Source organism: Poromitra crassiceps, assembly GCF_964638095.1.
Source record: "Poromitra crassiceps genome assembly, chromosome: 10".
Classification (NCBI taxonomy): domain Eukaryota; kingdom Metazoa; phylum Chordata; class Actinopteri; order Beryciformes; family Melamphaidae; genus Poromitra; species Poromitra crassiceps.
In genome coordinates, this window is record NC_139631.1 from 18,728,488 (window position 1) to 18,755,987 (window position 27,500).

Below are 27,500 nucleotides of genomic sequence, written 5' to 3' on the forward strand. Positions count from 1 at the left end.
CGGTGATGGTATCGGTCCTGTATCTATTGGTTGGGCATTGTATCGGTCGGCCCGGGTGTTTGTGACAAATTGTGACTCACAGACTCATGGTCCACTAGCCAATTTTATTATGAGATGGTTGTAGCCCAAATGCAGTTTGCTGTTCGCTTGGCAGGGAATCATCAAATCGTTTCGCATTGCACCACTGGAGGCACTAAAATCAATCCATTACATGCACTATTATATTACCAGCCGTGACAGCGTTGGCTGCTATTGTTTGTGGTGTGTGTGTGTGTGTGTGTGTGTGTGTGTGTGTGTGTGTGTGTGTGTGTGTGTGTGTGTGTGTGTGTGTGTGTGTGTGTGTGTGTGTGTGTGTGTGTGTGTGTGTGTGTGTGTGATTGCCAAAGAACTGCGCCTCAAGATGGAACAGCTGACAAAACTTCACACGCACAAAACTGTTCAGATGGACTGGTTTTCTTCATCTAATCACAACAGCACACTTGACCGTGTTATTAAGACCTCTCCTAACACTCTGGATGTCGTCATGATTAATGAAACGACCAAGACTGTTTTTATTTTGGAAATTGATTGTTCCTTTGATTCATTCATGGACATTTGCTTCAGCTCCAAAATACTACAGTAAATTACAAACCACTAGCAGATGTCATTGGTGCATCCGGATATAACTGTAAACCTATTGCCTTAATCTTTGGCAGTTTAGGACGTGTGTGTGTGTAACCTGTGTTGTGTTGATAGCACTGGCAGCAACCTATGGCTTGCCCAGGGGTGGAGTGGGATTCGATCCGCCGACCTCCCACTTCCAAAGTGCATGCGCTAACCACTATGCCAAGAGAGGCAGAGCTGGCTAATGGGCCTTTATACTGGGGAGTGAGTTTAACCAACCTACTCACTACCACTCGGGACCACTGAGCTAAATAAATAGCTCGGGACTCACAGTCATTCGGTTACACTCACCCCCCTAAACTCACTCCACACCCACTGGACATCTGGGTCACGGCACCAATGTAGCCTACCCTGCATTGTGTTGACAGCACTGTCAGCATTGCAACCCAGGTTAAGGGCTTGCCCAGGGGTGGAGTGGGATTCGATCCGCCGACCAACTGTTTCCAAAGTGCACGCGCTAATAACCACTATGCCAAGAGAGCTAAGCTCCCGTGGCGGAGCTGGTTAACGGGCCTATATACTGGGAGTGAGTTTAACCAACTACTCGCTGGCTACCACTCGGGACTCACGAGGACTCACAGTCATTTGTTACACGTGCGTGGACTCCAAATGGCTGGACTGACAAAAATAAGTGCAAAACATCTAGTTAAATCACTTAAATTTTGTGCTGTCTTGTGTGCCATCATAGGCAGGTACCAAGGGCTGGAAAGGTTACTTTAAAAATGTAATCCAATACAATTACTAGTTACCTGTTAAAAAATGTAATCCAAGTATCACAATATAAAAGTAATGTAGCTGATTACTTTCCATTACTTTTGGATAACTTTTGAACAAATTTTGGAAGAGTTCATATTTACAGTGCACAGCCACTTGGATAAATACTCAACATTTACATAGCATAATGGAAAAGACGCTGTCACCTATCCATAAATTGTAAATGGTAAATGGCCTGCATTTATATAGCGCTTTTATCCAAAGCGCTTTACAGTCAGTAGGCTACATTCACCCAGATGTAGGCTACCTACCTATAGATGTTTTATAGCTTGTGTGCCTATAGGCCTATGTCATGCTTTTTTCTCTACATTACATTCTCACTCTGAAATACATTTTGATTTTGATAGGACTACCCTCTTAATTGAAAATCCAAATAAAGAAATTGTGTGTGTGTGTGTGTGTGTGTGTGTGTGTGTGTGTGTGTGTGTGTGTGTGTGTGTGTGTGTGTGTGTGTGTGTGTGTGTGTGTGTGTGTGTGTGTGTGTGTGCGTGCGTGCGTGCGTGTGTGCGTGCGTGCGTGCGCGTGCGTGCGTGCGTGCGTGCGTGTAACGCCCCATATGTGTGTGTGTGTCATAGCAAAATGTGGTCCCTTGCTGAGACACCTACACTTACGCTCCTGGCCCACATTCGTTTGCCGCGGCGGGCGTCGCGGCTGGCTGGTGTGTGATCCCATCGCGTGTAAAGACTAGAGGCAATTATAAAGATGCAGATACGGCCAGTGAGAGCGTCTCCTCAGCTGCCCCCCCCTCGCTCGCTCCTGCAAGGAAAGGAAACAAGACACTGGCCCAAGAACACTCCTCCCCTCATCCGCACACTCGCAGCTTTCTCCCTCTTTAAATCAGGCTGTTCTGTGATCCCCAGCCTTCCATCGGTGCACGTTTCCCTTCGTGAAGGGAGATTTCTCCGCTTATTCATGTCATGACACAGGCCAGTGCAGGACCGAAGTGGTCGCCAGACAGACCGCCAATAACGCAACTGGACCTCCAATGCCGAGAAATCTTTTGCAGTGTTTTGGGTTTGGTTAGATGAAATATGCCATGTTCGCAGGAGAGCCGGGTCCTTTTTCTGCTACATTTTGTTTTCATTTTGGCAGCCGGCCACGAATACTTCTCCGAATCCAGCAGACTTATCTTCTCCCCCTTTGCAGAAACAGGTCAGTGGGTGCTGCAGTTTTAATAGGTGCATTGCTTCTGAATGCAGTGCATCACTTGTGCAGGCTCCATAGTAAGTGCATAAAAAGCTAAAACTGTTCAACCTGTAGGCTACAAAACTTTGTAACCTACCACAAACCAGCTTATTATTCTATTCTATTGTATTGTATTCTATTCTATTCTAGGTCCACAGTCAGATCAGTCCATCGTGCACCCAGTGAAGGTCGCCGCAGATGGACAGTTCATCTCCCACTCTCTTTCTCACCACTTCAAGGGTGGGCGAGTCAAGCGTGACCTGCGACCCCCGGGCTTGGAGGGACAGGTTTATTACGAGCTCAACTACAAAGGTCGGCTTTTATTTTTCAATTTGACTGCAAACAATCACCTGGTTTCAAGCGACTACGCTCTGGAGAGGAGGGGCAGCAGTACGGAGCATCGTCTCTCCGGGGGGGACTCCTGCCACCTCCTTGGCACGGTGGCGCACTCTGGCGCGCATGGAACAGCTGCCATCAGCACCTGCAAAGGACTGGTAAGACGTCCCATTCTCATTCTGTTGCATGCAGACCAGGGCAATTAGTTCAATCTGTTTGTCTCATTCATTGGATTCAAACCTCAATCATGTTCAATCCTGCAGAAAATGTGCATAAGTGAGTGATTCTTATATATATATATATATATATATATATATATATATATATATATATATATATATATATATATATATATATATATATATATATATACACACACTGTATATTTGGGCCACAGACCACCATGATGAGATTTTGTCTCTCGAACGCAAATCTGAGAATTTTTTGTATTGTGAGATATGATTTTGTCCAGAATTCCATGCAGGCTATCTTCATTGTAGGTAGAGAGATTACAAAATAGGATTTTTTCTACATTGTCTAATTTTATTAACTTCTTGTAAATGAAATAATGCTGAGATTGAACAATTCGTCAATTTGCTGCGGGCCCCTAGAACCCTCCCACAGACCCTGGTATAGTCCCCGCACCCCACGTTGAGAACCACTGTTCTAAAGTAGCCTACACTTGCTGTTGGCAGGAATCCCCCCCCCCTTTTTGAAGATACACAGGGGAGAGGGGCATCACTCTGGGGAAGCTGGTATGTGGTTTAGCCAGGCTCCTAAGCAAACCCCTCCAACTGACAGTGCCCTGTCTGTTAGTTTGCCCTTCAAAGACTTCCTGACACTATTTGCAGAACGAGACTGCTGCAGTCAGAACCTGGAACGCGTGTTCCTTCTCGGCCGACCATGAAACCCTTTCTGTCTTTTTACTTTCACCCCTTTACTCATTCATTGATCCATTGCCTCACTCACTCACTCACTCACTCTCTCTCTCTCTCTCACACACACACACACACACACACACACACACACACACACACACACACACACACACACACACACACACACACACACTCACTCACTCACTCACTATCTACAGTACTATCTATCTATCTATCTATCTATCTGTTCTTTAAAATCTCTGCAACCATATTTGTTACTTTGTTCTATAATAAGTTATACTGCAGATACAATAATTACTTTGGCATATTTTTATTGACTGGAATAATAGAGTGACAGATGGAGAGTCGGGGAGTTCGGCTATACAATTTATTCTCAGAGTGTCTGTGTGCTTTTGTTTTTACTGTACTGTAACGTTTCTAATCATAAAAGTATTTCAACTACAAAGGAGAGAAAGACAGCTGGTGAGCAGAAAGAGAGCAGCACACCATATGAATTTTCAGTCCAAAATAGATAGCCACCATATGAAAAATGTATATACGCTTACAAAATAATTGCTGACAATGTACGTTTTTGATGTTATGTACAATTTTAAGACCTTAGCTTATCTTGCCAAATAGTAATATCCAAAGAGTCATTTGTGTTTTTGAAGTATTGACTGTTTAATTTCAGCAAAACATTTCAACACATTTCCTGAAACCGTGGCTCAATTTCTCAAAACTCTACACACAAAACTGAAAAGAGTTAACCACTTTGTCTAAACTCTTTCCACCAAAACAATACACACAATGTGTTTATGTCTTACGCATCAGTTACACACGATAAAACACTGCCATCAAAATAGTGTTCATGTATATTTTGGCTTCATGAGGTCATGTTAATTATTCAAATGTATGTTCTCTCGTTTTGGTAAAGTGTCGTTTTTTGGTTGTTTTACCAAAATAGCACTATAATTGATCACACACACACGCACGCATGCACGCGCACACACACACACACACACACACACACACACACACACACACACACACACACACACACACATACACACACACACACACACACACACACACACAGACACACACACACACACACACACACATACACACACACACACACAGATGTACACTTTATGCACTTGCCTGGTCCACATTCGATTGTCGCGACGGGTGTCGTGGCTGGTGTGATCCCATCGCGTGTAAAGACTAGAAACAATTATCAATATATATACATACAAATATATATATAGGCATCTCGCTGCTGCTTGCCTGCTGCACGGGCTCGCTAGCTCAGCCGCTGCATGGCCTTGCCCACAGCTTGGCTGCTGTGTGGCCTCGCCTGCACTATTGGCATGAGCAGCGCACATTTGCTCAACTTCGCATCACTGATGACATCACTTACTGATGACATCACAATTGCTCGAGTGACCATCACTGATCACATCATGGAGTGCTCGAGTGACATCACTCAGTGCACCATTGCTCAACTTTGCATGTAATAGACATTGTGACATCATAAGTGACATCACAATTGCGCGAGTGACCGTCACTGATGACATCGAGTGTCTCGCCCGCAGCTCAGCTGCTGCGTGGCCTCTCCAGCTCCGTTGGCATGCGCAGCGCACAATTGCGCAATTTCACATCACTGATGACATCACTCACTGATGACATCACAGTTGCTTGAGTGACCATCACTGATCACATCATGGAGTGCTCGAATGACATCACTCAGTGCCCATTTGCCCAATTTCGCATCACTGATGACATCACTCACTGATGACATCACAGTTGCTTGAGTGACCATCACTGATCACATCATGGAGTGCTCGAATGACATCACTCAGCACCCAATTGCTCAACTTCGCATGCCATAGACATTGTGACATCATCAGTGACATCACAATTGCTCAAGTGACATCATCCGATGTGGGACAAAAAATGTGGGACAAAATGTTTAACCGAGAAACAGACAGAACCCACTTACTCCCTTTTATATGATGACGATGAGGATGATATACTGTGTATGTATTATATTATTTCTGTGTGCCTCGAGGGCAAACCGAGGTAGTAGAAGTGAGCGATGGGAAGGACGAGGACGAGGCACGCTAGGATAGAAAGGAGCGCTACTCTGTTTCTAGTAGTAATGATTTGAAACAAGCGAATCGGAAGCGGATGTGGAGAAGGAGGAACTTCTCCCTCTGAAATGATTGGATGTGTCAGTTTTAGCCATGAAGAATGTCTCGCTGTATTTGATTCTGTCCCAGCAGGAATACCTCTCCTGCAGAGTCTTGCCTCCTGCTCGTCTGTCATGTTTGTTTGGGTTGCAGTGCCTCTTTCTGCCAAAGCTTGTAAATGCAGTTAATGTGGTACGACGGCCTGGTGAAAACCGCCTGTTGTAGCCTATCTGTACCTGACTCAGAGCAAACAGACGAACATGACAGCCGCTCTGCCGGTTCCATAATTTATACATGTGACCCAGTTTACATGCTCTCAGTAATCCTCGAAGGAAAATATGTTACGTCACTCTAAATTCCTACTGCTGTCCAGTCCCTGTATCTACAAGCTATAAAGAGCTGCCGTCCAGTCCCTGTATCTACAAGCTATAAAGAGCTGCCGTTCAGTCCCTGTATCTACAAGCTATAAAGAGCTGCCGTCCAGTCCCTGTATCTACAAGCTATAAAGAGCTGCCGTCCAGTCCCTGTATCTACAAGCTATAAAGAGCTGCCGTTCAGTCCCTGTATCTACAAGCTATAAAGAGCTGCCGTTCAGTCCCTGTATCTACAAGCTATAAAGAGCTGCCGTTCAGTCCCTGTATCTACAAGCTATAAAGAGCTGCCGTCCAGTCCCTGTATCTACAAGCTATAAAGAGCTGCCGTTCAGTCCCTGTATCTACAAGCTATAAAGAGCTGCCGTCCAGTCCCTGTATCTACAAGCTATAAAGAGCTGCCGTCCAGTCCCTGTATCTACAAGCTATAAAGAGCTGCCGTCCAGTCCCTGTATCTACAAGCTATGAGCTGCCGTTCAGTCCCTGTATCTACAAGCTATAAAGAGCTGCCGTTCAGTCCCTGTATCTACAAGCTATAAAGAGCTGATGTTCAGTCCCTGTATCTACAAGCTATGAGCTGCCGTTCAGTCCCTGTACCTACAAGCTATAAAGAGAATTTCTCTGCAATGCTGAACGCTCCAGTTTGTCCCTTCTCTCCAACCACACTCATCTAATCAAGTGCCACTCTGTTCTGTGGAAGAAGGGTCACAGCAGCTCAGACCACAGGGAGACCACTGAACAGCAGCTCAGCCAGCCAGATGTGGGAGGCAAAGATTCCCAGCTGCTGTTACGGTCAGTCACCCTCAGGGATGCAGACAGAGACGGACAGCTTCAAAATACCAAATAATGACAATAAACTTTATTTTTGTAGCACATTTCAAAACAGAAGGTACAAAGTGCCTAAAAACAGGCAGCAAAAAGACCACAGCAATAACAAAAAAGAGTAAGGAGGGAAAGTAAAATACAATAAAATGTTAAAAAAGAATGACAATACAATAAAATAGCCAAGTGTTTGTTTACTATGCATTACAGAGATTGCGAGGGTTACGTTTCCAAACATAATCCATTACAGCTTTCTGATAACCTGCTTGGAATTGTGGAATACTCCAATTGAGTAGTGTAATTGGATTACTTTCACTTACCTTTGGATTACTTTTCCTCAAAACAATCTAGAGAATAACACCCCCACAATAGTTGGGGTAATAGTTCTATATTACCATAATTGCCAACCATTAGGCTATTTCGACTTGTACGAAATGAGTTTAGTGGCATAGTATCACAGTTTAATTGCTCTTTTTAAGCAGTGTGTTGGTCGGTGAAGATGATCACCCTGCGATATGTTTGCATAACACAACTGCTTAGGAAATAGCTGCATACCTGCCTGTGCTGTGCCTACAGCTGGGGAGGGGTGAGAGGCCTGCTTTGTCTACAGCCTGATTTGTTCTCCTGGCCCTGAGCGCGGGCTGTGATTGGTGGGCTGCACAGAATGAAGGAAAGGAGGAGGGCCACTTGGCACCGAACGGGAGTCAATCCAGGCGACAGAACAGGCCCGCCCGTGCCTTTTGAATGCTGTAAGCCACAATGTGGTCCCTGCTGCTAAATTAACACCTCTACATCCTCTCATTTCACCAGGGCACTTCTGGTTGAGCAAACCGAGTCACATTTGCTCAAACAAATAGAGCTACGCCGCAGTCAGCTGTATTGACTTTACGGGCGATCACGTCTTGACAAAGTGTAAATTCTCAGCTTTCATCTGCATTATTTACTGTAGAGAACTTCAGCGAAACTGCAAGGACCAGAGTTGGCAGAACGTTGTCAGAGTCTTTTTTTGTTTCTGCGGGAAACCTTTCAATTCAAGCAAACCCTAAGCTTTTTCAGTAGGCATTGGTAACCCCCGAGGCACAACACAGGGCAAGTGAATGCAAGTTCAGACCTATTATTTTTGGTATTTTCTTTACTTAAATGCATATTTCCTCACACTATGAAAAATGACGATATTTCTGACCTTTGAGGTAAAGAAATCATCCCTCTGGCGTAATTACTTTCCAAGAAACATTACCGCAAACTAAAAGCCCATAATCATCGAAAGGTTATTGTTTGGGTTGTCCTTGTCTAAGTAAATACAGGATGCCGTTTGGTAGAAAAGTGTTGTGATTAATCATATTGCAGTAATAAGCACCATCCGCCTCCTCCACCTCTTCATAATGTGTCCCAGTAATCACTGCTAAGGCCACAGGCTCTGTGTAACAGCGGAGACTTTATTCCAGACCCAGTTGGCCTGGACCACCAAACCCACAGAAGCAGGAAACAGAAGTAAAGCAGTTCCACATGGCTGCTGTATTTAGAACACAGACCTGTGTTATGGTAACCTCCCCTGGCTCTGGCACCTCACACCCCCAACATGCTTCCTCTCCGTTACAGAGGAGGGGATTAACCAAAAGGAGGTGGAGAAGGGCAGGGGGGCGGCAGAGGGAGGAGTGGTGGAGAGAGAGAGAGTGCACTGCGGAGTCCACGGCTGTTTCAGCTGGCAGAACATTTGGGATTCCGAACTAAATCTGGGACAGAGTAATCACCCGGTTTTGTTGCAGAGCCACGCCCCTTTACTGTCAATGAAAAACAAAGCTTGTCACTGTCCTTTCAAGCTGCGTGTCTTTGTGATTGTTGAGCTCAGACATCACCTAGGAGCTACACATGGTACTTTAAGGATCACTATGTAACACTATAACTACACTGTGCAAGCAAAGCTGTGCATGCAGCAGCGCTGCACGGTAGGACTGTATTTGGTATGCAGATCATACAGATCATGGCGAGCCGTGGTCTGAATGTTTGGACGGGCCTCTCTGTAGCATTCCTCCCCGGTTGATGTGCACTCCACCACCTGGTTATGTCTGCTGGGACTCACTTCGAAGTATAACAGTCAGAAAAACATACTCAGAGCCCATAGCGAGCACACATGATAACCCAGAATACTATGCAATCAACTTATGTCTCTCCATAATGTGCAGCACAGCAGTGCGGAATCATGACATGTAGCGATAAAAAAATGGATACAATTGTATCCTGTCACTTTGCACAGAGCATGCAGAGTAGATCCAGCTGAACATGTTCTGCACAGGGTCTTTAGGGGAGATTTCCCCACTGACACAACTCAGCCTGCATGCTTTATGGATGAGTTCTGTGCAGCACTGGGAGCCCTGGCCAGCGGCCACACACTGAGTCAGTGTTGGAGAAGCCTTTCTCATCTCAAGCATTCACCAGGATAACCCAACCTCAGCCATAGACAGAGGACTTACCGTTTGTTTATGTCGGTCAAAAGAGCTATGCAAAAAGTATTGTTGTTGTAGTGGTGGCGTTTCATATGAAAACAAGCCTGGTTTGACAAACTGAGCATCAACAGGAGATAGCTCCTGAGTGATATACTCCAAAGTTACAGAACCTCAGTTTTTGGCCCCTAACCATTTCTCCACCCTGTCCATTTTCTGACAGGCAATATTATCTTTTTCTCTGTTTTCTCTCTCACTGTAAGATTTAATGTTACAAGTGTAGTAAAGTACTCTTTATAAAGGGGATGGCTGCTCTAGATTTGCACTTTGTGAACTCTGTATGGAGAAACAAGAAACCCGCCCAGAGCTCTGGAGAGTCCTGAATGAATGTGTTTGGAGAATCATTTTAGTGATACTGGACTTTGAGCAAAGCTTGTCAGGATGACCTAAAAAGCTGAGCTGTGCATAGCAGCAGGAAACAGCAGGTCAGGTCCTTGGAACCACAACTGGTCAAACTGGAAGCATTGCACGGCCTGATTTCACACATCTGTCCTTGGCCCCTCGACAGGAGAGAAATCCAAGAATGAACTGCAAATCACATTTTCATTGTCTCTGTAGAATTCTTCATAATTCATTATTACGTAATAGATGTGCATGTTAAAGGGATAGTCGACGTTTTTTAAAGTCTAGCCCTATTTGCTACTTACCATACCAATGATTATGTTGATTGGTACAGTTCTTTCTCAGCACAATCCATGCCTCATAGTACCTCATAGTAGCTCTGCAACGTTGGGCAAAAACGAATGCAAGGTCAATGGGGCCACGCTCTTGTATGTACAAGCTGACTGAAGATCACTGAAAATGACTTTGTGTGCACTGTGTGTGTGTGTGTGTGTGTGTGTGTGTGTGTGTGTGTGTGTGTGTGTGTGTGTGTGTGTGTGTGTGTGTGTGTGTGTGTGTGTGTGTGTGTGTGTGTGTGTGTGTGTGTGTGTGTGCGCACACTGTGGATGACATTTTAGTGAGCCTCAGTCAGCTTGTACATACAGGAGCGTGACCCCATTGACCTTGCATTCATTTTTTCCCAACTTACCATAGTTAATATGAGGAACAGCATGGATTGTGCTGAGAAAGAATGCTACCAATCAACATCCTCATTGGTAAGGAGCAAATTGGGCGAGACTTAAAAAAATGTGAACTATACCTTTTAAGTGATTTTTTTTCCTGTAATTATCTCCCATGGCATGTGTATGCATGTGCACGAGTCCGCTTCTTTTTGCCCTACAGTAAAACATATCAAAATGCTCTCTTTGCACCTGCAACTGAACTAACCCTTCTTAGCTGTGCTTAATAGACCTTCCCTTTTCCATCTGTTTGGCTCTTGAAAGAATCATGCATCCCTCTCTCATTCTCTCTTTTGGAAGTTGGTGTAGCGATAGAGGGAGGGGCTCATCCCTGCACAGTCTGGGCTTGTTTGGACACACACTCAACTTGACACACACACACACGCACGCGTACACACACATTCACAATGAGCTGGAGAACGTTCATAATGCAAGTGGGTGTACATGAAAGTCAGAGAGGTGAAAGAGCTCTCTTGGTCTTTTGTGTGTGTTTTGTTTTTGTACGCTTATCTGTGAGTGTGGGCGTGGGCGTGTGCATTTGTCTATGTGTTTGTTCAACAGCAAACCTCTCTGATCCACAAGGCAATAGGCTGCACCAGTAAGAACATGCAAGGCATACTTAAGAAACAGACAGAGAAACAGAGAATTTGCCCCAGGGAAGGAAGGAAGGAAGGAGGGAAGGAGGGAAGGGGGGAAGGGGGGACGCTCTAGTTCATATACAGAACTGTTGGCTAATGATGGATCCCGTCCTAATGAAACGTCCTCAGCAATGACCTTTTCTGGAGGCTTTAGTTTAACAAGGGGACTTCTCTCCACTCACCCTGAGGCCTGTGCATTTCTCAAATATCACAGTCTTGTTTTAAGAGATTGCTTGATGGATTCATTGATGCACTCATAAATGTTACAACATAATGGCACATCATTCAATATAGGCTATAATATCATTTTTCATTGTCGTCATTGGCTGGGAATAAATTACGTCACGTGAGAGACTCAAAAGCTGCACTAGCCTAGGCATGATTTTTGTGTAAAAAGACCCCCTCCTTATCAATCCAAATCAACAGAGAAGAGCGTCACGTCCTAATTGAGATGCTGCGTGTTTGCCAGAGTAAAGGGAATGTCTCAGGGAGGCTCGGGGCACCGGTGGGAAATCTGCTCGGTGCACAGGAATTCAACGAGTCGACATTTAAGAGCACAATACAATATAACACTTTCTCCTAAACCGCAGCAAATGATAACGGTCAAACCTGTTGAACCTTCTCCCACCCCACCAGCCACTAAGACATTTAAGTCTGAGCAATGTGCAACTTGCTGATGTCACGTTGCATCATTTGAATAAAGTCCTTCAAACTTGTAGAAATTCGATAATTTCCTGCTGACACTTGTGGCGCCAAAGTCAAAGTTCCATAGTAGAGTTTTAAGGAGCGAATCAGCATGAAATCATGTTGTTTTTTTGAGTGATGCATATGGCTTCTACTGTATATAATGAATGCCATTAATTCCATATTTTAACATAATTTTTCAAATGTATCCACTTCTAGGGGCAGAAAATGGTTTATTGCTCTGCTCTCTCTGGGCTGCCTGAAACTTTGAAGCCTGTTATAATTCTGCTCTGGCCACACCTCAATCACTGATGTCAAGGCAGGTATTTCGCCTTTGGCCGTGTCAAATGCTTTCCATGATCACAGACACACACCCATAATTTGATCTTGCTCCGCACCCATTCGCACAACATTGTGTACAATGCGGAGAGAGACTGGATGATGGTGCATATGCACTCTATAAATCCCTTATTCTGTAATGAGCTATCTTGTCGTCTTTATAAGCAGACCCATGCACCCATTGATTTCATTTAATCTATGTGTCTTGAATAGAGAGGCCTCTTTGCCTTGCCAGAGGGACACTATTTCATTGAGCCAGTCCAGAAGCCTCCTGGTGATGCTGTGGGGACTCCGGAACCGCACATAATCTACCCCAGAGCCACGACAGCGACGCACAGAAACAAACGCAGCCCCCAGACCCGGGACACACCCGGCCCCTGTGGAGTTAATGGTGCGTGCGTTTCTGATTCTCTGTGTGTTTGTGTATACTGTACAACACAGGCGTAATTACATCTCTGTCTTCGCCCATGTCAGGCGAGGACAAGCCACTCGTGTGCTTGAAGTCATGTGCTCCGTTCTCCACGCTGTAGATGCTCCAAGAGACTCTGTGCAGGTGGAGAGGGAGCGGGAGGCGTGGGAGAGAGAGCAGGCGGAGGAAGAGGCTCGGCCGCGCTCCCAGCGCTCAGTCAGCAGAGAGAGGTGGGTGGAGACCATGGTGGTGGCCGACTCCAAACTCATCGACTACCACGGCAGCGACAACGTGGAGTCCTACATCTTCACCATCATGAACATGGTGAGTGGGTAGATTGGCTTCTACTTTGGGAGGAATGGTTTATCATGTGCAGACTTGCGGCTGAGAGGTGCTACCCACTTGATAAGCCACATACTGTGTCTCTCCTCTAAACATCCAAGCTAGGCTAGGTTTCTACAGAGGTGCTCAGTTGGTAAATGCTTGAATAAAAATTCAGTGATCAATGATAGTTCTGGTAGTGAATGATCTCTCTGTTGACAGGTGGCTGGGATCTTCCATGATGCCAGTATAGGGAATGCCATCCACATCATCCTGGTTCGCCTTATTCTCCTACATGGAGAAGAGGTAAGACTCACTTGGTGCAAGGCCGTTATGAAACTATAATGTGCGGTATATACTTTTGTTTGAAATATGATTTAAAATAAATCACAATAGTAGCACAATGATGAAATCAGTAGGGAGACTGACTGAAATTGCAAAATCTAAGATGATTTTGGGTATCAGGACAGTGTTTCTAATGTTACTGTCTCTTGCAGAAAGAGTTGAAGATTGTTCACCATGCAGACACCACTTTGGCCAGTTTTTGTGCCTGGCAGAAGAACCTCAATCCACAAAGTGACACACACCCGGCTCACCATGACGTGGCTGTGTTGCTCACCAGGCAGGCAAAACACACACACACACACACACACACACACACACACACACACACACACACACACACACACACACAGGTCATAACTTGAAATGGCTGAATAATATGTACTGATATGCATGTATAAAATGTTGTGTGTTTTACCCCAGGCAAGACATCTGTGCAGGGTACGACAAGCCGTGTGAGACCCTGGGTCTGTCCCACCTGTCTGGGATGTGCCAACCACACCGCAGCTGCAACATCAATGAGGACTCAGGCCTCCCTGTCGCCTTCACCATCGCTCATGAAATGGGCCACAGGTATGTGTGTGTGTGTGTGTGTGTGTGTGTGTGTGTGTGTGTGTGTGTGTGTGTGTGTGTGTGTGTGTGTGTGTGTGTGTGTGTGTGTGTGTGTGTGTGTGTGTGAGAGAGAGAGCAACTGACAATAACGTTTAGAAATGCAATCAGCTGTTGACATCTCTATGATGATATTTCAACCAGCCGTGTTTGTTGTGTTTGAATGCAGCTTTGGTATCCATCATGACGGCCAGGGGAATGACTGTGAGCTGGACGGGAGACACCCCTTCATCATGTCCAGACAGCTGATGTATGACAGCTCGCCTCTCACTTGGTCCACCTGCTCCAAGGAATACATCACACGTTTCCTAGAGTAAGGCTACAGCTTCAACTGCCCACACTGTTTCTCTTTGTGGGGGATGGAATGGGAAAATGGCACAAGTCAACACTAGAATGACTCTTCCTCAAAGCAGATGAATGGAAAGGACAGATTTTCATGGAGTGGGTGTAAATGGTCCAATAATCGAACTCACATGGGTGTAGTGTTCATTGGAAGATATAGAAGATACATAAAAGTTGAATTTGTTTCCCCCCCAAGTCAAATTTACTTCTGAAACAAAGAGACAAAACACTGAACAAGCACTAAACCAATTGTAACAAATGAGGCCAGAGTATCCGCAGGAACACAATAAAAGACAGATTAGTAAGAAGAGCTCAAAGGTTGAAGTTCATTTTCTCATACAAACCACTTCCTGTCTGTCAGTGTTTCCTCATTTCACTTTTTTGCCCTCCCTCTTTCTCTGGACCATCAAACTCTTTCTCTTTTCCTGTCTCTCTCTCTCTCTCTCTCTCTCTCTCTCTCTCTCTCTCTCTCTCTCTCTCTCTGTCTCTCTCTCTCTCTCCTGCTTCTTGACCCTTCCCCCTGTTCATTTCTTTCAATGTGTCTCCTACCTGACATGTGTCTCTCTGTCTTAGTCGTGGTTGGGGTTTCTGTCTGGATGACCGTCCTTCCAAGAGGGACCTCACCACCCCATTGGCCCGACTGGGTCTCCGCTACACTACGCACCACCAGTGCCAGCTGCAGTATGGTCCCAATGCTACCTTCTGCCCTGAGGTTGATGTGAGTATTGTGCACATATTCAGAAACACAAACTGAAGGTCAAAAATCTTGTAGAAGATTGATTAAATGTGTGAAATAGGATCCTCTGCTCATTTGTCTTTGGGTTGTGTTTTTTCCAGAATATTTGCCAGATTCTTTGGTGCTCAGTGAACGGCTCCTGTCGCTCCAAACTGGACTCCCCTATAGATGGCACTCGCTGTGGCCCTGACAAGGTGGATGGAGGCAGTCGCTTTGTCTTGTTAGGGTTTGGATTTCATTAGCCGGGGGAGGAGTATGGATAGCAGTACAGATACAGTATAAGGCTGAGACTGAGACTTCTGTGCTGAATGTGTCATGGTACCTCTATCTCTTCTCCCTCAGTGGTGTATCTCAGGAGAGTGTGTGATCGTGGGTAAGCTGCCAGAGACAGTGAATGGAGGCTGGGGACAGTGGAGCACCTGGTCTCACTGCTCCAGGACTTGTGGAGCTGGAGTTCAGGCAGCAGAGAGGGAATGTAACAGCCCCAAGTAAGAACTGACTCTAGATCTGTCTCACACAACAAACCACACAGTGGAAATGTGGTTTGTCCCATCCTCCCATCCTTCTTTATTGATTAATTTCTTTTTCAACATCTTCCATAAAATGACATGACATCCTTTTCATCGCTATGGAACGATTCTGAGTTATGATCACCCAGTTGATTCAAAGCTCTCCACTGTTCTCCACAGACCAGAGTTTGGGGGAAAGTACTGTACTGGGGAGAGGAAGCGTTATCGCACTTGTAACACCAAGCTGTGCCTGAAGAGTAAACCCACCTTTAGAGAGATGTTGTGCAGTGAGTTTGACACCGTGGCCTACCAGAATGAGCTCTACCAGTGGATTCCTGTGGCTAACGCATGTAAGTATTGAAAGCCACAAATATACAATCAGATCAGATACCACAGATAGATAGACATATAGACACAAACTAGCGATACATGCAGTTCCCCTTTCACATCTCCAAGGTTCAGTAGGTGTGATTGTATGTCTCAGTCAACAGGGGGCACCAAATACTTTGTACAGCCACCAGTGTTGCAACTTCAGTAACTGAAATGAGCACACTTCTCTGTTTTTGTTCTGTTTCCTATGGACAACTCAATGTACTCTCAATTATATGCAGATCAAAATTACCAGGGATCATGATGTCATTTTCTGTCTGCTGTAAAATAAATTATAGTCAATAGAGATCCAAAAACGCTTTGTTGTCTGTGAGTAATATGCTTCATTAGTATTCCCTGTTAGTCCCTGAAACATTTGGGATTACGTTATTTGTGGTTTTTCACACATTCACACATGCAAAACATACTGATCACTAGCATTTCTTTGGAATTCAAATGCAACCCCCCCCCCCCCCCCAATCCATCTTCAGTAAGCCCCTGTGAGCTGCACTGTCGACCAGTCAGTGAGTATTTTTCGGAGAAGATGCTTGATGCTGTGACCGACGGGACTCCGTGCTTCATGAACAACAACTCCAGAAACATCTGTGTCAACGGAGTGTGCAAGGTAGTGTGGCTGGGTAAGAGACTGGAGGGGGTTATAGGTTTAAGGAGATGATACACAGGCAATTGAATAGGGCAAATTTGGGGCAAAGTTTGCTGGTAATTTTTGCTGGAAATATTTCCTCACTGAAAACGATTATAAATCTAGCCGAGCTTGACGAGAAAGTAAGCTTTGCTGGCAAGGTTTCTACTGCAACCAATCAATCGGAGGCAAGAAAATTGGTCAGGTGACCTCTCCTCATCCCAAAATATTTTTTGAACGACCGTAATGGTGGAATCTGCAAGACCACAACTGGTAATAAATAGTAAACATAACTAGTGAATAATAATTTTATTATTTTCATAGAACATTTAATGAGGCTAGTTAGCTGTTGGATGCCAATAGAATAGATTATTCTTTTTGTGGACAAAACAGCCCCATACATAAACCTATAATACCTTGTGAAATTGCAGTGAATAGCCTTGATAAAATGAGTAAATGATTAAATTTTCAGTGGAAAAGAGGGCACCAAGATGACAGCGATGGCAGCATTATCTGTTATTGAAGAGGAAGATAGAGTGCGCACGTCTACTCACAAAAGGCAGGTGACGGACAAATTAAACAAACTAGGTCAAAAAGAAATAGAGTCTGCACACTGAAGTATCTGGCTCCCGGTCAGTTTATTAGTTTATTATTATTAGTTTATTATTATTATTATTAATAAACTGACGGGGAGCCAGATACTTCAGTGTGCAGACTCTATTTCTTTTTTTTACCTAGCAGTATCTGTTATCTCATCCATGTTCACTCCTGAAAATCTCACCCCATTGCTGACAAATTCTGTCCAAAATTTGCACAAAAAATGTGTCTATCATCAGATTTAGAGGCAGGATTAGAGTGAAGAGAAGAAGAGAGATTTTTACGTCAGCACTCACCTTATGTTATATCCTAATATGTAATATGTACTGTATGTTGATTGCTTTTGTGTTTCTTGTGTATTTTGACTGTAGGAAGTAGGCTGTGACTATGGTATAGATTCAAATGCAGTGGATGATCGTTGCGGAGTCTGTTTGGGAGATGGCAGGAGCTGTGAGACGGTCCATAAGTCATTCGATGGAGGAGAAGGCTATGGTGAGTTTGACAAAAGCCAACAAGGAATTCACAATACTTGTGCTCAGGTGTAAAATCAATTATCCAGAGTTAAATGTTCAAAAGTATATAAATTAGAATCGCAGTAACAAAAACCAGACAGCATATTACGTCACTTCTGAGAAACGGCTTCGACCCCCCCACCTTTGGAAAAAGGGACATCATTCAAGTGTATCTCTCCAGAGAGAAAGTCATTTCAGGACAGGTTGTTAGCATTACGCCATTGTGTTGTTTTCTTGTTGTCATGGCAGCCTTCTTGTCCAGACCATGCAGCTGTTTGTCCTGCTCTACTTGTCTTGTGTGTGTGTGTGTGTGTGTGTGTGTGTGTGTGTGTGTGTGTGTGTGTGTGTGTGTGTGTGTGTGTGTGTGTGTGTGTGTTGTGTGTGTGTGTGTGTGTGTGTGTGTGTGCACGTGCGTGCCTCTCTGTGTTTGCATTTGTGGAAAGATAATGCTTGTTGATGCTTTCGGCCCATTTTACTGTTATAATTTTCTCTGAAAAGAATAGCTCGCCCACATGTTCACAGAAACAACATGCAGTATAGTATAGTGTCTCCCCCCCCCCCCCCTCTCTCTCTCTCTGTCTGTGTGTGTCTGTGTGCCCCTCACAGCATCCTTTCCAGATAACCAGCCCAGATGTGTAAGACTTCAAAAGGCTTAGACCAAGGGCAAACCTCCCCCTCCTTTGCACAAACACAGAAACACACACACCTTCCCACAAACATCATTAAACTCCAGAGACCCACTCATAGCTGCTCTCGCCCTCCCCCAACCAGCCCCCTTACTCCACATACTATAAAAAACAGAGACAGGGCAGTGCCCCCCACGCCGAATATACACACACTCACTCACATGCCAACCACCCCCACAGACGCAGCCCACCCTCTATTAAAGATCAGAGAGAAACTGTCTGGTAGTCTGGATGCTGTTGTGAGTGTGGCAGGCAGCAGCCATGGTGGGCCATCCATTACCACGCTCTGACTCTGCCCCCCGACCCCCCCCCCCCCCCTCCTCCCAGGGTACGTGGATGTGGGCGTGATACCTGAGGGGGCACGAGACATCCTGGTGCAGGAAGTGGAGGAGGCAGGTAACTTCCTGGTTCTGCGGAGTGAGGGCTCGGAGGAGTACTTCCTCAACGGTAATTACATCATCCAGTGGAATGGGGAGTACCAGGCCGGCGGAACCACGTTCTACTATGAACGCAGCGGGAACATGGAGAACCTCACCGCTCCCGGACCCACCAAGCAGCCTGTCATGCTCCAGGTAGGCTAAAGGGATGGGAGGGGATCGGTCATGTCCTGATTTTTCACAGTATTTTGCATTTTCACAATCAGGCAGCAATCAACCAATCAGGGCTAGAGAAATGGGTGGACTCCCAGTATGAATAGCCAATCAGAGCAGTGGCTTTGTTTTTGTTTGTGTGCTGAAATAGAAATAATTAAAAATATAAACAACTTTTTCTGAAATAAACGGCTTGTGGAAAAAGTAAACAAATAAAACTTGAAAATAATTGGGTGATTGGTTATAAAGAGTGCTGACATGTGGGTAGTTACAATAACCCATGTGGTTGTCCAGTTGCTGTATCAGGAGAGGAACCCAGGTATAAAGTATGAGTACCTCATCAAGAAGAGCCACGGGACGGGAAATGAGGTCATCGAACCTGTTTACAGGTGGATACATGGGGCATGGACAGACTGCAGCACCACCTGTGGCTTAGGTAGGTATTGCAGTTCAGTTGACTAAAATGTCTCATTGTTTAGTGATCTACAATGTGATGGCAGTGTGATTTTTTTGGGGTCATATTTAAATATTTTGATAATACATATCATGATTGTTTTCCCGTCTGCTTTCTGTCTGCCTGTTTGTCTGCCTGTCCGTCTCAGGTGAGCAGTATCAGCCGGTACGCTGTTTTGAGATGGATGTGGGTGTAGTAGATGAGGATCTGTGTGGCCTTGAGAGCCGCCCAGTAGACAGACACCGCAAGTGCAAGAATATGGATTGCCCTGCCAGGTCCGTACTCTCAAACACTCTTGCTATACTAGTTACCTGCTTGTTCATCTTTTACTATTATGAGCTTAGATGAGATTATATTGCCAATTTTAGTTTTTAGTTTTAGAAGCTGCATGTCCAAGACATGTACTCTGATCTGCGGTTAGCAGATCAATCACTGTTACAAACAGATGGTTGCACTCGCCTTATATGAGGCTTACTATGTTTGCATGCCCCTGCCCTAAATTGTTGGAATACCAATATCAGTACTGTCTGTTCTGTTCTGTTCTGTTCTGTTCTGTTCTGTTCTGTTCTGTTCTGTTCTGTTCTGTTCTGTTCTGTTCTGTTCTCTTCTCTTCTCTTCACACCCTCTTCCTCTCCATATCTTGCCCTTCAGGTGGTGGGTGGGGGGCTGGCAGCATTGCACAGCCACCTGTGGCTCAGATGGAGTGCGGAAGCGAACGGTGCTCTGTGTCCGCACTGTAGCAGGGGAGGAGAGGGTGCTCCACCCTGTAGACTGCAAGCATCTCCTTAAACCCAAACCTTTGGTGCCGTGCAACAGAGATGTACCCTGTGGACAGGACTGGGCTGTCGGTATCTGGCAAGAGGTACACTGCCTTTTGCTTTTTTCAATCACTCTCTTTGATATTTAGATTTTCTCCTTTTTCTTCCCTCTCTGGCTTAGGTGTTGAAGATCACAGACTATCTTGTCTTGTTATCCTTTGTGTATTTATGCCCCCACTCCAATCTGAATGCATTCTTTGTCCTCTGCAGTGCCCAGTGACGTGTGGAGGAGGTGTTCGGTCACGGACAGTCACTTGCGCGATAGCGCCCAAAAGGACCTGCGACCTCTCAACCCAACCTCGGTCCAGATCTCTGTGTGGCCTGCTGAGCTGCCCAGGTGACCGGCGTCTCGGCAGGCGACCCGGGCCTCCGCCCAAGTACCGCCGCATCTACCCACCTAAGAGCCCCCCCACCAGGCATCCGGTCTCACCTACTTCGCCTCCCAAGAGCACCGCTGCTACAGCTACGCCCACAGCCGTTATCACTGTGAGGGAGGAAACAACCAGCAAGGAGACGACAACTGCTTTCATCCCGACCACCACATCCTTCACAAGCCCTAAAACCACAGCCACTGAAATCATAGACACAGATGATTATGAGTTCAGTGGCGTAGTGAGGAGAAATGAGAGCATGGAAGATAAGGGAGGAGACTTTTTCCCTACTCATGCCACTTCTACTGTGAAGAAAACAAAGGGAACTGATGGAGGAAAGAAAGAGGGAGGAGAGGGGGAAGAGGAAGAGGATGGGAGCACGCCAGACGTGGTGATGTACACTCCGGGTTATGACTATGTTGTGGAGGACAGGACAACAGAGGAGGAGGGGATTATCGACCTGGATGTTGTTACCACAGCACCGTCACTCAGGATTCCCATTACATTGCCCCCCACCACAGCAACACCGCACACACTCATTACTGCCCCACCTTTACAGACGAGCCCACATAGTACACGCACAACCAGAGTGCCCACTACACGCACCTACTCCACCCCACACACCAGCACTGAAACCTGGGCCAAGACCACTCGCCACTATCCCCTCTCCAACTCTAACACCACCCCTTTCCTCAACCCATACACCCACTGGACACACAGTGTACCCCGCACAACTCCCACACCCAAGCGACGCTCAAGTCCGTCAAAATCTCGCTTCCACACAACACGAGCCCCCTCCCCTCCCACTGCAGCTGCCCCCAGCGTCCACACAACACGAGCCCCCTCCCCTCCCACTGCAGCTGCCCCCAAATCCACACGAAAGATTATTACACTGAAGGAGCCTACTGAGCCCCCGAAGAAAATCACTTCCACCTCTCGTTCTAAAAAGCCCTCGCCCCATTCCAAAGGCTCCTCCCATCGCGGCAAGAGCCAGAAGCAGAGACCAGGAAGTCCCAGGGGCAGCTCCCCTGGTGACCATAGCATCCTGATGGTCCGAGAGCCAATCAGCATGGACGTATTCTGGAAAGCAGGAAACTGGAGTGAGGTGAGTCTCTCTCTCCATCCATCCTAAAACACTGTAACACTGTTGGTGATGTACCTTGCATTTCTAGGTCCATTTTGTTGTTTGTTTGTTTGTTTGTATGTATGTATGTATGTATGTATGTATGTATGTATGTATGTATGTATGTATGTATGTATTTTTCTTATTTGTGCGGATAACTGGCCACACATAGATGACTTGATATCACTTCCTTTCTTCTTCTTCTTATTTTTTAACTATCATCAATGGTAAATGACAGGGTTTGCTGGTGTCAGACGGCAGTCCTCTCCGAATCAAAGGTCAAGGGGTTCTTTGTAGACCCGCCATTTTGCACTGACGCTCCACAATCATAAAGGGAGAGATCCATTGTAGCCAATTCCTCCACCAACAGTAGCCTCAATAGACCAGAATGCAATGCGGCCGCAAGACACGTTGCATTTTGAGCAAGAGGCCTGACTCAAATCCAACCAGTTCAGGCACATTGTGTGGGGCGTGTCGAGAGGCCTTCTGAGTAAATCGCTAACTAAAGGAGAAGGGGCGGGTTGAGGGACGTGGCTGCAACAAAACACTAGTTGAGAAGGGTATCTGAGGGTGTATTTTTCCTTTAAGAATTTCTGGTGTTCATTTTATGATGTTACATTATTGCATTGCAATTCATTTTATGAGTCTTTCATTAAGTTGTCACACAATTACACACACAAACACAATCCAAGCTGTGATAAAGACCCCCCCCCCCCCCCTCTCTGTCCAGTGTTCTACATCATGCGGGATAGGTGCCGTGTGGAGGACAGTAGTGTGCAGTTCCCAGAACGATGAGGCCTGTGCCAACCTGAAGAGGCCTGAGCCTGCACGTACCTGTCACCTACGCCCCTGCGCCACCTGGTCTAGCGGCAACTGGAGCAAGGTGGGTAACCTCGGGTGTCCCGCAAGGACTGAATGTGACCATCACTCTTCTACCTGGTTACTTTTCCAAGCCAGCGAGTGGCTCAGTTGCTGCTGCGGTCTTGGCTCACCCATGTATTCTCTGAGCCCATGTCTCTCTTGTCTCCGTGTCTTTAGTGTCCAGGGGAGTGTACGGTGGTGGGGAGGAGGCAGCGTGATGTCCAGTGTGTTGATTCCCAGAGTAAACGTCCTCTCAGACCTTTCCACTGCCAGGCGCTGTCCACCAGACCATCCAGCACCTTGTCCTGCCCCCACAAACCCTGTTTGACATGGAGAGCATCACCCTGGGGACAGGTAGGGCACACACTCTAGGCACAATAACTATTTCTTAGGACTGTATATATTACATGTTTAATAAGATTCTGGTAACTGTCATCTTGAGTATTATCAATATTGATGTTAGAAATGCTATGCTGCGGATAACAAGGCTTGTCTTGGCGACGCTGTACGCGGGCAAATGAAATGAGTGTTACGTTGTGATGTCACAAGTCAAAAAGGCTTGTTTGGTGGCATTTTTTTCTTACATGGCTGGTGTGGCTTTATTTGGGGACCATGTGTGACTTCCATGTTCATTATACAGCACGCCCCAGTCCTTTATAATCAAAGAAGCCAGGAAATCAGAGTGAATCAGAGTCCTCGTGAGTCCCGAGTGGTAGCGAGTTGTTGGTTAAACTCACTCCCCAGTATAAAGGCCTGTTCACCAGAAGGGAACTAGCTCTCTCGGCATTGCGGTTAGTGCGTGCACTTTGCTGATTGATTGATTTTGTCCGACTTTCCTGTCCACATTCCAACTAAACGTCATCATGTTATGTATTGCCAGATTCTACACAGCCTCAAAAGTTGCCCATGTATTACCACATTAAGCATTGAGGAACAATATAGTTCACCTATGTAGTCACAAACATTGTCGGCATTTTGTGGTCAAAATCTTAAAGGTTAATGGCTAAAAATGGGAAACTACCACATATGGTGATCAGGGGATATAAGACAGCAATGAGAATATGAGGGGATGTTATTTTGCCGCCACTTGCATCCAACACCCCCAACCACAATGTGAGGAACACTGTAATGAGCTTGGTGTATGCATAGACAACAGGGTGGGAATTTTGTCATTTTAGGGGCAAGGCCATTTGTCCTTCGGCGTCGCATATTTTTTTAGGGCACAAGGCCACATGCCAGGGCACAAAGGCCATTGCTCTAGTGACATCGTGAAGAGTGACTTTTCTGAAATGTGTGTTAAAATGAGCCAAATACACATCCTTTGCATAGGGCAGGCTACATTAAACTGAGATCACTGATGTTTTTAAAGCAACTGACAGTAGCAGGCTGGTAGCAGGGCACTGCCAAGGTGGCCTTAGGGCATCACGGCCAGAAGGAGGGGCAATGGAGGCCATGGCCTCCGTGTAATTCCCACCCTGATAGATAGACCAGACACACACATGCAAATGTACACAGAGATTTGATTTCTCATCATATTGTTGCTTTGTATCGATTTGCAAAATGATCTGACATTGTCGTGTCGTCCTCAGTGCTCGGGCAGCTGCGGCGAGGGAGTCAGGGAGCGGCTGGTGTATTGTCCCGAGCCTCAGCGCTGTAGCGCCCCCCTGAGGCCGAACAGCACTGAGCCGTGCAAACTGAAGCCCTGCAGTCACTGGGAACCCCAGGACTGGGAGGAGGTCAGGCACATCAGGGGCACTGGAGATGTTTTTAATGTTGTGGACAAAAAATAATTAGTCCGTATAATAGTCTTGGAGGGGGACTAAATTATCACTGTCTGTGTGTGTGTGTGTGTGCGTGTGTGTGTGTGTGTGTGTGTGTGTGTGTGTGTGTGTGTGTGTGTGTGCGCGTGCGTGCGTGCGTGCGTGCGTGAGTGCGTGTGTGTGTGTGCTTGCGTGCGTGCGTGCGTGCGTTCGTGCGTGTGTGTGTGTTTACAGTGCTCAGTGAGTTGCGGCGGGGGTCAGCAGCAGCGTCAAGTGAGCTGTGTGAGTGAGGGGGATTTGGCTGTAATGCCCAACATCCTCTGTGAGAAGATGACCCAACCAGAAACAGTGAGGAAGTGCAATATGCAGGAGTGCAAGACCAGCACAGGTATGCATGCAGCTCTCTCGCTCTGCCTTTCTGTCTGGCCTAGTGGGGATTTTGAAAAGCAAATGCAGGTCCAGCACATGGTACAGGAATTGACTGTATAGTTGTCTACTTGTGCTGCAGATGGGCCTTCTTAGAGCATTTTGGTCCACACATCAGTTTTCATTTGTTTGTTTGTTTTTATCCTTGTGTCCTTTGTGTTCTGTAAAGCACTTTGTGGCAAACCTGTTTGTTAGAGTAAAAGCACTCTATACTTGCATGTACTCTGTTTACATACTTGGGCTCTTTGTTTTGTTCCCTACCTTTTTTGGTGCAAGGTCTGTTGGGTGGGAGGGTTCAGAGGGAGGTTTGAAGGGATGGGACATTAGAGGGAAGTAGTGGGGGAATACAGACATGAGGTCAAGGGAATGGGTGGTTGGGTTAATTGGATAAAAAAAATGTACAAACTTTGTGTATAAAGATACGTTTATTTTTCTATTTGTACAGAAAATGATGAAAGAGATAAAAAAAAAAAAAGCACTTTATAAATAAACTCAATGGAGCTTGTTCCCTGTTGAACAGGTCCAGTATGCAGGAAGAACAGCATGTCGTCTCGCTTCTGTGACAAGCTGAAGCTGCTGGGCCGCTGCTCGCTCCGCTCGGTCCAGAGACAGTGTTGTGTCACCTGTGGGCCGTAGCCATGGTAACACACCCTCACACCCGACACATCCCTGTCTACAGTCATACTTATCCTCCTCAGCCAGTCCCAAACCACAGTAACACAGCTTGCACAGTACTACTCCCAACCAAGGTGCTAACACCCACCACACCACCACACACTCATTTGAAACGGTGTCCTTACAAACTAAACTGGGTCGACTGAGATATGTTTTGTGATCTTTTCCAAGGAATCATTTTGGAAACATACAATAGGCGACAAAGAAAGCAGACGAAAAAGCCCAAATACGGCTGCTGAATACACATTTTGAGTGCAGCTACGTTTAGGCTACTGTTCATGGAGCCATGTTGGGGTGAGCACTCTGGAAAACAAAAGTGCTCGAAATTAAAATTCAAAAGTGTTTGAAATTAAAATTAAAATGCTTTGACTATAAAATAATTTCACTAGCAGAGTAAAACAAAAGCAAAAGCACTGTTGAATTCCCTGCCAGATACAGTTTTTCTAGTCAAGTAAAGTTGGACTGAAGCCCGTTGGGGAAAAAAACAAGTGGTGAGAGAGGCCAGCAAGAATGGCACTGCCACTGTCATGAATGAATGAAACATTCACAAGTCATTTGCTATTCATAATCTTTATTCATATTTTGACCATAGTTCCTTTAGCGATTGCCTGGGTAACTTCACTCCACCGTCCGCAAATCTTCCTTGGCTCCGCCCTTTGAGATTTCACCTGATAAGAGCATCTGAGACATTTTAATTACAATCTGCATTCCACATCAATGCTAACCAGAGCATGTCCAAGACTTTCTACACTGCCAGAGACTGAACCAGGGGCGGAGCGACCCTATCAGCCCACGGGGGGCAAAGCTCTTAGGGGCCCCCCCATCCCAATTTTTTTTTTTTTTTTTTTTTTTTTTCATTTAAGGCCGGCGGCGAAGAAAAAATTGCTTTTTTTGCATGTTTGAATCTGTTTTAGCCATATTTAGTGGAATATCTCATTTTAAACACACCAATGTTATTGTCTATTGATTGAATTGCTCTCACACTCAGGCCTGGCCTGGCCTGGCATGCAAAAAAAAAAAAAATTGGGATGGGAGTGGGCCCGGGGCGGGCGCACCCTCTGCCCCAGTGTACGCTCCGCTACTGGACTGAACATTTAGCAGGTGAAACAAGTGCTTTATTTGCTGCTCTTTACAGTTTACCTCGTTGCCTCGTTGAATGTTGTCCATAATGTCAAAATGTGAGAGGGTTGACTTTCCCCTGATGATCCATATTGGCTAACACACACTGGAGATGTGCCTATTGCGACATTCCAATCTGACAGATTTTAAATATGAATTTGAATGTGAAATCATCCACCAAGTGCTGCTATTCTCTCAAAGCAGAGACTTACTTGTGCTAATTGAATGGACCAATTCAAAATTCCAAACCATGTTAGTGATGTGATGATGACTCTATCATTAAAAAATTTCATTATCAGTTGAAAAAGATCCCATTTTAATCTCCAGTGTATCTCTGCCTACCTGCCCTTAAGTTGACTTGTAACTACTATTGTATGATGTAATACAATAATGGGCGGATGATTTACATGCCTACAGTTTGGATTGGACTGGGATGACGCAGTAATGCTCAGTTTTCAGAATACTATTGTAGGGGATCAATTACATTTTCAACACAATGTAAATCACCATCTTTTCACAATAAATAATGAATAACTGTTTCTGGACAAGAGGTGCTTGTTTTTACACGTGGTGCTGATGATTCATAGCTCGTAAATACATCATTTGGGTGATCTCAGTATATTGTTAATAATAATAATAATAATCTCAATGTTTTTATACTCATATTTTTGTTGTTTTATTCCGCTTGAGTAATGCTCTTGTTTACGGAGCTGGCACTGTGTGTTTACACTATTCTGGGTACAAGTTTCTGCATTAGTCGATGTGCTGTGATTGTCGATGATAA

General features: G+C 45.5%; 1 protein-coding gene across 1 annotated transcript in view; it reads left to right on the forward strand.

Annotated features, from left to right (window-relative positions):
- Positions 1 to 2,200: 2,200 nt before the first annotated feature.
- The window catches only part of LOC310783718 (A disintegrin and metalloproteinase with thrombospondin motifs 12-like), a 25,515-nt gene continuing 215 nt past the window's right edge, over positions 2,201 to 27,500 (forward strand). Inside the window, exons 1-24 of the mRNA XM_083644646.1 lie at positions 2,201 to 2,589; positions 2,773 to 3,116; positions 12,658 to 12,835; positions 12,975 to 13,177; positions 13,397 to 13,480; positions 13,672 to 13,796; positions 13,940 to 14,089; positions 14,295 to 14,438; positions 15,041 to 15,185; positions 15,305 to 15,397; positions 15,546 to 15,691; positions 15,893 to 16,062; positions 16,573 to 16,706; positions 17,693 to 17,813; positions 18,847 to 19,091; positions 19,404 to 19,545; positions 19,712 to 19,838; positions 20,215 to 20,425; positions 20,592 to 21,857; positions 22,606 to 22,758; positions 22,914 to 23,090; positions 24,326 to 24,472; positions 24,731 to 24,884; positions 25,443 to 27,500. The exon at positions 25,443 to 27,500 is cut by the window's right edge and continues 215 nt beyond it. Coding sequence (XP_083500772.1) covers positions 2,469 to 2,589; positions 2,773 to 3,116; positions 12,658 to 12,835; positions 12,975 to 13,177; positions 13,397 to 13,480; positions 13,672 to 13,796; positions 13,940 to 14,089; positions 14,295 to 14,438; positions 15,041 to 15,185; positions 15,305 to 15,397; positions 15,546 to 15,691; positions 15,893 to 16,062; positions 16,573 to 16,706; positions 17,693 to 17,813; positions 18,847 to 19,091; positions 19,404 to 19,545; positions 19,712 to 19,838; positions 20,215 to 20,425; positions 20,592 to 21,857; positions 22,606 to 22,758; positions 22,914 to 23,090; positions 24,326 to 24,472; positions 24,731 to 24,884; positions 25,443 to 25,558 — 4,896 coding nt within the window. The 5' untranslated portion in view covers positions 2,201 to 2,468 and the 3' untranslated portion in view covers positions 25,559 to 27,500. The remainder of the gene's footprint in view (positions 2,590 to 2,772; positions 3,117 to 12,657; positions 12,836 to 12,974; positions 13,178 to 13,396; positions 13,481 to 13,671; positions 13,797 to 13,939; positions 14,090 to 14,294; positions 14,439 to 15,040; positions 15,186 to 15,304; positions 15,398 to 15,545; positions 15,692 to 15,892; positions 16,063 to 16,572; positions 16,707 to 17,692; positions 17,814 to 18,846; positions 19,092 to 19,403; positions 19,546 to 19,711; positions 19,839 to 20,214; positions 20,426 to 20,591; positions 21,858 to 22,605; positions 22,759 to 22,913; positions 23,091 to 24,325; positions 24,473 to 24,730; positions 24,885 to 25,442) is intronic.